Source organism: Mytilus californianus, unplaced genomic scaffold, assembly GCF_021869535.1.
Source record: "Mytilus californianus isolate M0D057914Y unplaced genomic scaffold, xbMytCali1.0.p SCAF_3, whole genome shotgun sequence".
NCBI lineage: Eukaryota > Metazoa > Mollusca > Bivalvia > Mytilida > Mytilidae > Mytilus > Mytilus californianus.
The window spans coordinates 12042936-12057734 of NW_026262679.1; the positions used below are offsets into that span (position 1 = coordinate 12042936).

Here is a 14799-nt window from a genome sequence, read left to right on the forward strand (position 1 = left end):
TTGAAACTATGAGGAATGAATCAAAGCCGAACAACAAACCCTACTGGCGAACGAACCATGGCCAAACATTTATTGTAGGCTAAGGAACACGATAATTTATCCCGCTCCGATACCCGAGGGTACTGTACAGTTCTCGATCATATCACTGTTGATATAATTTATTGTAAAAAATCATGTATTGACATCGATTCAAAGCGTTTCCGACTTTTCGGCTTCAACTGATAAAGACTTACTGGTTGCTCCTGCAACCCATAAATTCTGGTAAATTGTGCCATTCACTATCAAATAAATAAACTGGGATAAAATCACAGTACAAGTGTGTTGATGTTTTTACTGGTATCAGATGCGCAATCGCAATCGACCACATCCCGGATATTTCAAAATGACCTAATACCTACAATAATGTACTTCGCAATACTACACTGACGTAATACCATATTTTTTTCGCAATCACTTGTGACGCACTCGCTATGACCGACGACACGTTAGGTCTTAGATAATACATTTATGGTCCTAAATATATTAGCTAGGTCAATGATTTTAATAATTCGTTATCGAAATTAGAGACCATATTGTGTCGCACATGAGAACAAATAAACTATTTAGTGATTACCAGTTTGGGTTTCTATCAGGAAGGTCGACTACACTACAGCTACTTCACGTTCTTGAAAAATGGACTAAAATTCTTGACAATGGAGGTTCCATTGATACCGTATACCTCGACTTCACGAAGGCATTTGACACTGTCCCCCATGAGAGTCAGTATGGAATAGCGGAGGAGACAATAACATGGGTAACATCATTCTTAAGTGGTAAAAAAACAAATACGTGTCAACAGCAGCTACTCAGAATTCAAACAAGTGACAAGCGGCATCCCTCAGGGCAGTCTACTTGGACCAATATTGTTCGTCATCTATATAAACGATTTACCAGAAATCCTTGACCTAGATTGCTTCATGTTTGCCGATGATACCAAAGTCTTTCGACAAATACAAATAACAGATGATAATGATGCGCTCCAAACAGATTTATCTCATCTAGAAACTTGGTCAAATACTTGGTTGCTAAGATTTCACCCCGATAAATGTATTTAGTGCTAACAACAGGCCGGAAACAACATGCCATACCAACCACAAATGCAACCTGTGTAACACCACATGAGAGCATTTAGAGAAAGAAAAAGACATCGGAGTACTCATCGACAACAAATTAAACTTCGAGCAACATATGAATTAAAAGATAAAGAAAGACAACAGTATTGTGGGCTTAATTAGAAGGACATTTACCTGCCGGCTCAATGAGGAAATATTTCTACTACTGTTTAAAGCATTAGCAAGACCAAATCTCGAATATGCCAACGCTATATGGATCCAATATAAAGTTAAAGATATAACAGTAATTGAAAACGTTCAAAGGCGAGCAACGAAATTGATACCAACACTGAAAGATCTAGAGTATGAAGAACGCTTGAAGAAGCTTAAATTACCAACACTTTAATACAGGTGCATGAGAGGTGACATGATAGAAGCTTACACACTAACATCTGAAATAATTATATACGATAAAGCGTTGCCTAACTTTTAAACATACAACACTACTTCTGTAACTAGAGGGCACAACAAGAAACTGGCTATACAAAGGTGCAACGGAAACATAAGATCAAACAGTTTTTCACCCAACGAATTGCGCCAATATGGAACAGCTTGCCAAGCAGTGTTGTTAATGCACCAACTATACAGACGTTCGAGAGCCGACTTGACAAATTTTGGATAAACACTGAGATGAAATATAACTATAGAGCAAAAGCTGACACAGGAACCGGAACCGAAACAAATCAGCAAATACTGAAGATCTGAGCATAGAGGAGTGATCCAGCGCTCAGTTACAGACTATGTAAAGACTATATAAGAAATTCTTCGGATCGGTTTTCGGCGGCCGGATTGTTCAGTTAAACCTATATGTCTCGGGTTAAACTACTATAAAATTGAGAACGGAAATGGGGAATGTGTCAAAGAGACAACAACCCGACCAAAGAGCAGAAAACAGCCCAAGGCCACCAATGGGTCTTCAACAAAGCGAGAAAATCCCGCACCCGGAGGCGGGCTTCAGCTGGCCCCTAAACAAAAATGTGTACTAGTTCAGTGAAAATGGACGTCATACCAATTCTGCACATGGAAATCTTTTTTCCATACCCCAATCAACAACTTACAACATATTGAAGTTTTTTATAGAGAATATTATCGATATCAAACAAGGTATCTGGTATGACTTATACACTATCGGGAGCAACCCTAGTGACCAAAAAGGATACAAACATTCTCTGGAATGTTTCAAAGTATTTGTAGGTTAGACAACTCATTGGAAATTGCTGAAAGACAATTTTTATTGTCATTAACGTATAAGTAAACTAAAAACGGGGAGCTTACAAGTAAAACATTCTTTACCCTCTGGTAATGCTGTTATATAGATATACAATGGAAGAAAGTAATGAATATAAGATCAGTAAATATATTTTGGAAGGACCATGTTATCTCTATGGCCTCTTATTTAAAAAAAAATGTAAGGGGTTCCGCGGAACCCTGTGCCAGTCTCGCCTGCGATTGTTACTGTGAGTGTTAAAGTGTAATGTTGACTGGAAGTGAATCCATTTATCATCTAAATACAGAATGCAAAAAACCAAACTCTTTCTTTAGATGCTATTTCATGGTCTTGAAGATTAACTTCTGTACAAAATTCCTAACAATCCATGAAGGTTTACAAATTTATCATGTCAAAAAAGTTAAATCCCAGATTGTTTGTAAAGTCAATCTATCAGAAAAATACTGAAAATGAAAAAAATATAGTTTCAACAGTTTGCTTCAGACATATCTCTTAACCATAGAAAAGCTTCTGCCAAAGTTTCAAAAAGATTTATGAAGGGTTGACAAACTAATTGATGTAACGATTTTTAACCCCAGACTGTATCTACTTGTTAATTGTAAACAAAAAACTAAGTCCATTTATCAGTAAAATAAAGAAAAATGAAAATAATTATTTTCAAAATTTTGTCCAAATTTCATAAACGACGGAATCTAGGATCGCTATGTCTCGCTTTCGCGACATAAATGTCACAGACTGGACAAAAAGTACTACTATGATACCAACAAAGAACTTTGAAAAGACAGTTGCAGTGTGCAACTTAATGATATTACTCACGGTATAACACACCACACCAATGACGGACACCCGACTTCTCCAAAAACATGTTCATTTATATATACAGTTACACGGAAAAGCAAAAACAAACAGTTCATGGTCCATACATACAGACTAATAAGTACAGACACACAACGTGGTAGGGTTAAACCTGCTAAACTCCCCTGTTTGTCTATTTAGACCATATGTCGTAAAGTAAAAAAAAAAACAATAAAAAAATATAAGCACTCCAGTTTTCATCAGAATGACCCGACTAATTCGAAGAGGGTTATAAGGGACTTTCCGAATTGAATTTTCCTTGGAGTTCGGTATTTTTGTTATTTTATTTTTTATAATCTAAGATGGCACATAATTTGTAAAAGAGAGGCGAACGATACCAAAGTGAAAATTGAACAAAAATTGACAATGCAATGGCAAAAACCGAAAAAAAAAACACCAAAAGACAAACAACAGTACACAAAACACAACATAGAAAACTAAAGACTGAGTAACACGAACCCCACCATGTGCTCTGGAAGGGTAATCGGATCCTGCTCCACGTGTGGCACCCTTCGTGTTACTCATAAGTACAAACCCGGTTATAAATCTAATTCGGTAGGTCATCTTCGAGGAAAAGAAGACGCGATTGTGGTTACGACAATTGGAACATATCTATCGTCATCTTCGATACAGATATCCAATGACGGTCAACCAACTCAAAAGGTCTTTTTCCTTATAGACAGCAAACCTCTGTCAAGAATCAAGAAAATCATGAGAGGAAATGCAATCTCTGGAATATCGTTTTAACTGGGAAATATATTCTCCATATGCAGGTGCTGCTGAAATTTTACTACATAGAAAAGGAAAGTTCACAATTTCGAAGCTGAAAACATCTCTTTTTTCTCGTAAAGTTTTGTTCTCAACCGACCCGCATTGTCATTGATTTCTAGATGTAAGTCAAGATAGGAGGCAGACTTAACCGTATCTGTTGTATAATGCAGGATGTTGCATCATTTATCTCAGAGCTAGAGTCCCAGACCGTCTGCCGTAAAGACACATTTACCGGAGGTTGGTTGACAATGCAGTACTCGGAGAGATTAATTAGCTATTTCACGATTTTACGAAAATTTTCCCAAACGAATTTGCTTAAGAAATCACCAGATATGTAAGTATTCGATTGCAAAACAAACTTATGATATGTTCTGTTAATACAAGGTTTAGACGGAGACACCAATTTCATTTTCAACTTTAATCTTATAGACTGACTATAATGTCAAGATGTAACGCGTCATGTATAATACTATTCCGGTCCCCTCAGTCACTCATTTTATGCGTTATAGACAAGAATCGATCATACAGAAAGAAAAAAAATTGCGAGAGAATAACAACGAATTCGTTAACTCCTAATTCATGCTTAAAATATTGATAGAGTCACCGACTTCGTTTTTACGGTATGCTTCATTCATAGTCGTGTTCTAAGTGAAAAAAAAAATACTGGTTATAAAACGTCGAAATAAGCGTAGCGTTGTAAGCCACAAAACGTCGATTTTTCTTTACGTTTTTCACTACCAACTAGACAATAATTATATTGTATCATAAAATCGGAAATGTGTGTATCAACAACATATAGTTTTTCAAGACTATGGATTTGAACTTGAATTGGAGATTTGATGATTTTAAGACAAATTTAAGAACATTTTTCGCCGATTTCAAGTGCTTTCTATAAATATTTTGAAAGATGCCAATCAGTAATATTTAGAGAAAGAAAGAGATATATGCATTTTTTTCAGTTTTCATTTACATATCAACAAGCCAAAGTTGTATGCAAAATTTACCAAAATCCGTGACCATGATAGCCAATTCACTAGCTGTTCCTTGACCTTAAAAAAATAACTTCACTGTGAGAATCAGAAATATTAAGGGACATCATTAAACTCATCTAATGACCAATGAAGTTAAAGAATTCAAAGTCATTTGATAAAATTCTAATCAGATAAGACAGATATAAATACTGAAAAGGTACTTCCATATACTTATCCGTTTTGTAGATTTTTGGTGGTGAGACAAATCAAACGCAAAAAAAAGTAAACCGGAAATGAATTTAGTTTGGTCACATGACCATTATGGCTGACAGCGATGAAAACAGTCCACCCTCTTCGCCTGACCCGGGTGAAGAGTGTAGTCCACGTATTGTTACAATAACAAAGACAGAAACTGGGTTTGGTTTCAATGTCAGAGGACAGGTTAGCGAAGGTGGTGTTTTGAAATCAATAAATGGAACTTTATATGCACCTCTTCAGCACGTTAGTGCCGTGCTCGACGGTGGAGCAGCTCAAAAAGCTGGAATTCGTAAAGGAGACAGAATATTAGAAGTGTAAGTCTTTTTCTTTTGTTTTTTTATACGTTTATGTGAATATTCAAATCCGTTCAATGTCAGTATGGTCTGGTACCTCATGTTTTTATGAGAAAAAGTAAATTTTGATAACATTTTTATGCCCTTATGCCCCTGCCGTTAGCGGAGGGGGCATTAAGTTTTACCCTTGTCCATCTGTATGTCCGACCATCCATCCGTATGTACGTCCCAAAATTGGTTTCTGTTCTCTAACTTAAGTTACAAACAAATGTTATGAAACTTATACACAATGCTTATTACCACAAAACACAGATCAAGTTTGAAGTTTGGTGGCGTCACTTTTACTGTTCTAGAGTTATGTCCCTTTACAAATGGAAAAACTGCTGAATTTTTCGTTTCCATACTATTAACTTTAGTTTGCATCAACCAAATGTTATGAAATTTCTACACAATGCTCATTACCACAAAACACAAATCCGATCAGAGCTGTTAGCATAGCGCTTTGATTCCTTTAGGATGCAGGGGTTCACAATAAAATATAACAATTATAACTCCATGTGTTGAACCAACACCATTGTATTTACTTTCGATAGATTCTCCTGAAGTGGATACCTAGGCATGCAGGATGTCAATTAATGCAAACTATTTGCGAAACTTAAATTACCTTTCTTGTCACCATGAAGTCCGCCATTAAGGACAGAATTATCTTAAAACTGATTTGTGACTTTTTGTCCTGTTACTTTCTGTCCTATATATTGTAACAAGACACTATAACAGCTTGTTTTCTGAACAATAATTTTATGATAATAAACATTTTTATCATAGTTTTTTGTGAAAAAAAGTTGTTTTATATATATTAGTTAAAAAAATACAAAAAATAACTTCAAATTTAAAATATGAACATGATCAAGTGAATGCATTTATAAGACATTCTTTTCTAAATCTTCGCTTTTCTTATATCAATTGAAATTTACATGGATGTTAATGGACAGTGATTTATTAAAATAAGATATAAGGGGTGAAAAAAAGAAGCCATGCATCAGAATATAGATCCTTCAAACTTTCCATTACCTGCATTTGTATCATGCTGTTAAAAAAGTCAGTAAATAATTTATTGTTTTAAGCAGTCTTCAAAATTCCCTTTTTAGCTCACCGGGGCCATCACTTGGCATCCGTCTTCATCCGTCGTCTGTCGTAAACTATTTCAAAAATCTTTTCCTTTGAAACTATAAGGCCAAATACCTTCAAACTTTTAATAAATGTTCCTTAGGGTATCTAGTTTATAAATTGTATCCAAAGTTTTGATCCATCGACAAACATGGCAGCCATGGCTAAAAATAGAACATAGGGGTCAAATGCAGTTTTTGGCTTATATCTCAAAAACTAAAGCTTTTAGAATTTAGAGCAAATCTGACATGAGGTAAAATTGTTCAATTGGTCAAGATCTATCAGCTCTGAAATTTTCAGACGAATTGAAAAACCCATTGTTGGGTTGCTGCCAACGAATTGGTAGTTTTAACAAAATTTTGCAGTTTTTTGTTATTATTTTGAATATTATTATAGATATATATATATAAACTGTAAGCAGCAATAATATTCAGCAAAGTAAGATCTACAAAAAAGTTAATATGACCATAATTGTCAATTGACCCCTTAAGGAGTTATTGCCCTTTAAAGACAATTTTACACAATTTGTTCATCAAGTTTGCTAACATTTGAAAATCTTCTCCTCTGAAATACAGGTGAGCTATTCAGGCTCTTGAGAGCCTCTTGTATTATTACTTTTTTTCTGTTATGTAAACATATTTAGGGAGCTTCTGTTCTAGTTATTAAACTTTGACACCTGATAACCTTACTGTAATGCCTAATGACTAACAAAATGTTTCTTGTAATTCTTTATTTCACTTCAAACTTCCAAGGAGAAGGTAAAAAGCTACAAAAAAATAAACAATCATAAGTAATTGTTCCTAAGTTATTTCTTAACATGTATTGTAATTAAACATAATACAAGTAATGCAAAACAATGAATAAATCCCTTATTATGATTTAAATGTTCGAATTCAAAACAAACAAGAAAAATATATTTCTCAAATTTATCAATTTGCTCCTAAATGCACCTTTGTGTCCAGGTGAGCAGAATTTGTAGTTGCAACGTTAGGTTCACAACAAGGCCAAAGTAAAAGATAACATCTACAATAACAAAATTATTCACACTAATAATATGTCCTAAGCGGATTGTCCGTTGACATAGACTAAGTTTTACTATATCCTAGGCCTAGATAATAATAAATGTTCTATTTAAAGTCGCAAAATACTCAAAACGTGCACAGATGCACGAAAGTTACGAGAAGAAGTTTCTCATTTCAACCTAGGTAATGCCCAGGTAATTTAGTCACCCGTAATTCTATTTACCTATAAAAAATCAAACATTTTCAAGAAAATATTATAAATTTTTGTATATGTTTGAATAATCAATTTTATTTATGTATGTGAATTAAAGTATCCATTTAAGCAGTCCAATATCATTACGCCCTAGAACTAAACTTGTAATTATTCATGTTGTTAGTTGTCCCCCGTGTAACAGGTTGCGGGGGGCATGGAAATACCGGGCATCCATCCGTGTGTCTGTCCGTCCGGTCTTGTTAGCGCTCTCACAGGTACAATTCTTGCCAGATTTTTATAAAAATTATACTATAGATTAATATCAGCAATATCTCGGACAAGTTTTATAATGGTGGCCGATCGACTTTTTTTAGTCCCCTACCGACGAAGTCGAAGGGGACTTAAGGTTTGCTCTCCGTCCGTCTGTCCATCCGTCAGTCCGGCAAATTAGCTTTCCACACTTTTTTCTTCGTTCTTGAAGATATTGATTTGATATTTGGTATATAGTTTTATCATGACAAGTTATAGATCAAGTTCGAATTTTGTTCCTGTCTGATGATTTAGTCCAGAGTTATGGACCATCATAACTCTGGACCATATCTTATGTTAGAGTACTATACATATCTATGTTAAACCATATTTCTGTACAAAGGGAGATAACTCATGTTTTAAAAGACATTCTTTGATAAATTATTTGAAGAATTTTTTGACAGGTTTGTTTGTTATTTAGTATAAACTAATTATCTGAATGTTATATATATAAAAAAAAATTATGAAGAGAAATCCTTTAATTAGATAATAATCTATTTTTATTAATGTATATACATGTATTTCAATACATTACATTGTGTAGATAAAAGTTGTTGACATTTTATAGATAAGTAACAAATCTATAATAGTTTGTGACAAATGAAAGAAGAAATATTTGGAACTATTAATTATATTTGATTATAATTTGAAAATAAATATACACTGTATTACATCATATCTAATTTTAGAGAACTATTAATCATATCTAATGTTTTTTTTTTTCGCTCATATAATCAGTTTTCTACACTGTTTTTAGTCATGCTTGAAGATATTGACATGATATTTACTTTTTGTTTACACCATGACAAGTTATAGAACAAGTTAGCATTTTGTTCCAGTAAAATGATTTTTTTCCCGGTAGGGGACTATGTATTGCCATTCAATACTCTCAGAATGCTTGTTAAAAGAGTTATGCCCTTGGAAATATTAAATTTATGGGAAATGACCTCCTTAGCGCTCTCACGGGTACAATTCTTGCCAGATAGGCAGATTGTTATAAAACTTGTACTACAGGTTAATATCAGCAATCGACTTTTTTTTAAAAGAGTTATGCCCCTTGGAAATATATAATTTATGGAAAATGGCCTCTCACGGGTACATTTCTTGCCAGATTTTATAAAACTTATACTATAGGTTAATATCAGCAATATCTCAGACAAGCTTTATAATGGTGGCCGATCGACTTTTTTTAAAAGAGTTACAAATGTATGCACCTTGGAAATATTGAATTAATGGAAAATGGCCTCGTTAGCGCTCTCACAGGTACAATTCTTGCAAGATTTTTATAAAACTTATACTATAGGTTAATATCAGCATTTGTTTTCACCTGTCCTAAGTCAGGAATCTGATGTTCAGTAGTTGTCGTTTGTTGATGTGGTTCATAAGTGTTTCTCGTTTCTCGTTTTTTATATAGATTAGACCGTTGGTTTTCCCGTTTGAATGGTTTTACACTAGTAACTTTTTGGGGCCCTTTATAGCTTACTGTTCAGTGTGAGCCAAGGCTCCGTGTTGAAGACCGTACTGTGACCTATAATGGTTTACTTTTATAAATTTTGACTTGGATGGAGAGTTGTCTCATTGGCACTCATACCACATCTTTTTATATCTATAGATTCACATAATAATTTTTGTCAGTTAACTATTAATTACATTTTTAATTTAGGAGGTAAAAGTATATTTTTAGAAAGTGTGAACTAGGAAACATTATGGAGAAATGGATTTAGATTATGCATTATGACTGCTCAACCTTTAGTTTTCTGTGCAATGTACGTTTTTTAGACTGTTGTTTTTTTTTGTAGTTTCTCTTTTGTTCATAGTGTTTTCTTTTATTTATGACTTATGGTTTTGATTACCTTGATATCGTCTCCCCTTGTTTTACAGTATAAAGGTCCAACCAATATCTCCTTTTACTAATTATATAAAACTAAAACAATTCTCTAAAGTGCATATGGATTTACCACCCTCCCCTGGATTTAGGGATTTGAAATATTAAAAGTGCAATGAATTATTTAAAGATGCAATAACTTAGGCCAAAAATAATACAAGTCAATTTCCTGTGTCCTGACTGACCATATGTTTGACTGCCATTAATATGTACATATTTTAATTTATAGCTTTTCTTTATATATTACAGAAATGGTGTGAGTGTTGAGGGTTCTACACATAAACAAGTAGTAGACTTGATAAAATCAGGTGGTGATAAACTGACACTTACAGGTAGGTACACAATTACACATGTACATGTATTTTTGTTCATGCATACAGGTTTTAGTCATGATAAACTGTGCTTTTGTTGTTATTTTGCCTTGATAGAGTAAAAAAGCAAGCCAAAGGTATGCTGTTTCCGTCGGCGGCGGGGGCGTCAAAAATGTAGTTTGTGATTAGGTCAGTTTATGGGGAACCATTGGTGGTAGGTCAATGATGTTTGGTATGCAGTTGTATCAGCATTGGCACATCTCATTCCCATGGAGATTATTTGGCCTTGCCCCTCATTCATGGTCTATTGAGTCAATGACTGAAATTTTTGCGTAGTTTACATGTATTAGTTTGTGATTAGGTCAGTTTATGAAGAACAACTAGTGGTTGGTCAATGATATTTGGTATGCAGTTGTATTAGCATTGGCACATCTTATTTACATGGAGGTTATTTGGTCCTGCCCCCTCAGTCATGGTCTATTGACTGAAACTGTTGCTTAGTTTACATACATGTATTAGTTTGTGATTTATAGGTAAGTTTATGGGGAACCATTTGTGGTAGGTCAATGATATTTGGTATGCAGTTGTGTTGGCATTGGCTCATCTCATTTCCACACTGAGTAGAATCTTTCTTATTTTGGAACATTGATGTTCATCATCAGATAAATATATTTGCCATTTTTAAGGTTAATTCCTCTACAGAGAGTTGGAATTCAGGGAGAATCGATTGCTTTGCCAACTGTGTTTATGCATTGCTACAATATTTGAACTCATTTATGTTCAATTTGTTTCAGTTATATCTGTACCAGATCAAGTTGCAGAAAGACTGGAACCCAGTGATGATTCTTCTGGTCCTTCATACATTGATTATTCTGAAAGACGCTCACTACCAATCTCAATACCAGATTATCAAACCATAGAGCATGCTGGAGACAAATTTGTGGTGAGTTCTATAAAATTTATTCAACAGTACTTTACCAGACAGGTTTGTATTTTTTGGTTAAATCAAATTTTGTGGTTTTTGAGTCGATGCAACTTATAAACACAATCCTGTCCTCTTTTCCTCGACTGTGACCTACCATATTAGACTTATCACTGGGTTTGTACTTACATGAGCAACACGATGGGTGCCAGACTGCCACATGTGGAGCAGGATCTGCTAACCCTTCTGGAGCATCTGAGATCATCCCTAGTTTTTGGCTGGGTTTGTGTTGCTCAGTCTTTGGTTATCTATCTTGTGTTTTGTGTACTGTTGTTTGTCTTTTCGTTGTTTTTCTTTTTTTGTCATGGCATTGTCAGTTTGTTTTCGACTTATGAGTTTGGATATCCCTTTGGTATCTTTTATAAATGAAGACCCCCACAAAATAGTAATTTTACAAACTTTTTGAGGATACTTATTTTTATAGGTGAACACAACATATGGAAATAGCTTTGAAAACATTAATGTCTATTGAAGTAACAGAAAAAGAGGTGCTTGCAAATTTTAGAATGTTTTTTAGTTTCTTGTCCTGGAATAAATAATTATTAGGTTCATTTCTAAGGAAACCATAGTGATGTTTCAATGAAATTTCAATATAACATTTACCTTTATATTATATAGTAGAATCTTTAATGATATATCAATCTTACACAGTATAACATACCATGTATTTCATTTATTTTGGGTTACCATGACCTTTATTTTGGTGCCTGAGTGATTATTGTTTGAAATGTATGTACTTATGCATAGGAATCTCAGAAACCCTTGGTTATATGCATGTAAGTAATATTTCACTTTCCTTGAGTTCTCCGTTATGGTTTTTAACAACACATTACTGCAAATAGGTTTAATCTTTAAGCAACAAGTATGACACATTATTTGAAATTGTATCTAGTGTACTATTTGAAAAGTAACATTGCCTAGGAAAGCTACAATTTATTTTATGTCCATCATATTCATGGGGTTTCCCTTCCTGGCCCATGATAAAGCAGGTTACTTGTCTTTTCTACATAGGGAAGTCTGTCAATTCAAAATCTCTTTCTGGAAGCATTAGAAAAGAACAATGTGACAGATTTGTTCATCCAACATGTAATTGAGCTTCTGTCATTATTTTTATCTGAATAATATTTTGAGTTTCTCATTGCAAAACATGTTTTTTTCTGTTTCGACATATAGGGAGGATGGTCAAGACACAAATGTCCTAAATTATGCCTTGGGATTAAACTAACCAACATAATTACATGTATATCATACACCATGTAAGGGTTTCGGGTTTTTTTCTCCCAATGCTAAACTCCAAGACATGAATTTTGTCCACTCTTTTCTACATAATTTTATATTGAATTTTTCACAGCCTATATTTGACAATGACACAGTTGCTTCATAATATTATAGAATTTTTCAATAAAACTTTTACTTTTAATATGGTTAAAACATTTGTTAGATGTGAACAATTCCGTGTTAAGTTTTAGATAACTAAAGGTCTCAGTTTCCAATTTCAATGATGATGTTTTCAGTTTCCAATTTCAGATGATGATCTCAGTGTCTAATTCCATTGATGATGGTCTCAGCTCCCATTATTAAAGCTGATAATATATTTCCAATGTCATTGATGATGGTCTCAGTTTCCATTTTCATAATTGATAATATATTTCCAATGTCATTGATGATGGTCTCAGTTTCCATTATTAAAGTTGATAATATATTTCCAATGTCATTGATGATGGTCTCAGTTTCCATTATCATAATTGATAATATATTTCCAATGTCATTGATGATGGTCTCAGTTTCCATTATCATAATTGATAATATATTTCCAATGTCATTGATGATGGTCTCAGTTTCCATTATTATAGTTGATAATATATTTCCAATGTCATTGATGATGGTTTCAGTTTCCAATTGTCATAATTGATAATATATTTCCGATGTCATTTATGATGGTCTCAGTTTCCAATTGTCATTGATGATATCATTATTTTTTCCAATTTCACTAATGTGTCCTATTCTGATTTCATTGATTATGGTCTCATTTTCAAATGTCATTGCTTGTTCATTTGACCTTGATCAACATTTCAAACTTTTGCCAATTTGATTAGTTTACATTTTAACCTTACAGTTGTCTTACACAGTATAATGAGGGTTATAACTTGTTGAGTTTCTCTGTCCCATTGCCTGTATTGTTGGTTCATAAGTACCTCAATCTTCTTTAAAAATTTACCCATTTCCTTTTCCATTTGCAGTCTTCATAATTAACCATAGGCCCAGCAGGCCCTGCAGTCTTCATACTTAACCACAGGCCCAGCAGCCCAGGCTTGTAAAATTGCTTCTGGGTCTGTAAAAATCATCTCTACAGGCCAACAAAATCGAACTAACATTTCCAAAAATAGAGTGCAGGGCCTGTAGATTTAAAAGTTTATCGTGAAGATTGCATTTGACAAATGTGTGAAACACTTCTACAAAGATCAACAATTTTATCAAGTTTCTATCAAGAATCGGATTACATGATTTATCATGTAAATGTGCTTGGAATATTGAATTTGAATGATGACATTATTAAGTAGGGAAAGATATAAAATTATGTCCATATTAAGTTACTTTGTTACAGTTAACTTGGGAAATTTGATTTTCAGTGTTTACATCGATCATAATGTATAATGAAATTATTTATGTTTAAAAAAACATGGGAATTTTTTTATTGTACTGTCAGCATTGTTTTATAAATCATATTATAAATGATATATGATAAAGTTTCATCCAATTATGGAAGATATTATCTTAAATGACTCCAAGAGATAGTAGGGTTAAAAAAAATTTATATGGATACCAAAATTCCTGTTTCCTCAATGCTGATACAAAAATAAATTGACTAGGTAATTGTTCAGCAACCATCAACATGATCAAGGAACTCAACTCCTTATCAGAAAAAAATGAAAAAATAGCAAAAGAGACTTTTTGTTGTGGTTGTTTGGATGGTTTGTGATGCTTTCATTCCCTGATCATGTATCATTCTAATGTATATCTTATAACAAATGTGTAGGTCTGTTACAAACATTGAAAGGATTCTTATTGCTTCTGATAACATATTTACAATCTTGAAACAAATCAGGTAGAAGGACTCAAGGACCTCATATTTCATAGGTTTTGTTTAATTAAATGACCTACCATTCTTTTAATGTATGACATAAGATTAAATTTCAAATATCCTTTTGGTTGTTGAAAATATAGCAATTTATTTGTTAAAAATGTAAATTGTCTGAAAGAAAGTTTTCTGTGAATCATTAACATAGGAAACTACATGTCTGTATCACAATACTAAACATACAAGATTTATCAGTCTTATTTCATCAGTCTGTTATAATCTAACATTTCACATAAAAACACATTTTAAGATGAAAATAAAACT

General features: G+C 33.4%; 2 protein-coding genes across 13 annotated transcripts in view; one reads left to right on the forward strand and one right to left on the reverse strand.

The window, feature by feature from the left end:
• Window positions 1-343, reverse strand: part of LOC127732952 (E3 ubiquitin-protein ligase NEDD4-like) — a 100395-nt gene extending 100052 nt beyond the window's left edge. For all 3 annotated transcript variants that reach the window (XR_007996525.1, XM_052242178.1, XM_052242177.1), the window contains exon 1: window positions 234-343. Coding sequence is in view for 2 of the 3 variants with exons in the window: in XM_052242178.1 (XP_052098138.1) it covers window positions 234-275 (42 nt within the window). In the remaining variant the exon portion in view is untranslated. The remainder of the gene's footprint in view (window positions 1-233) is intronic.
• Window positions 344-5285: 4942 nt separating this feature from the next.
• LOC127732965 (sorting nexin-27-like) overlaps window positions 5286-14799 on the forward strand; it is a 279861-nt gene continuing 270347 nt past the window's right edge. For all 10 annotated transcript variants that reach the window (XR_007996540.1, XR_007996542.1, XR_007996541.1 and 7 more), the window contains exons 1-3: window positions 5286-5548; window positions 10353-10435; window positions 11209-11357. Coding sequence is in view for 1 of the 10 variants with exons in the window: in XM_052242206.1 (XP_052098166.1) it covers window positions 5289-5548; window positions 10353-10435; window positions 11209-11357 (492 nt within the window). In the remaining 9 variants the exon portion in view is untranslated. The remainder of the gene's footprint in view (window positions 5549-10352; window positions 10436-11208; window positions 11358-14799) is intronic.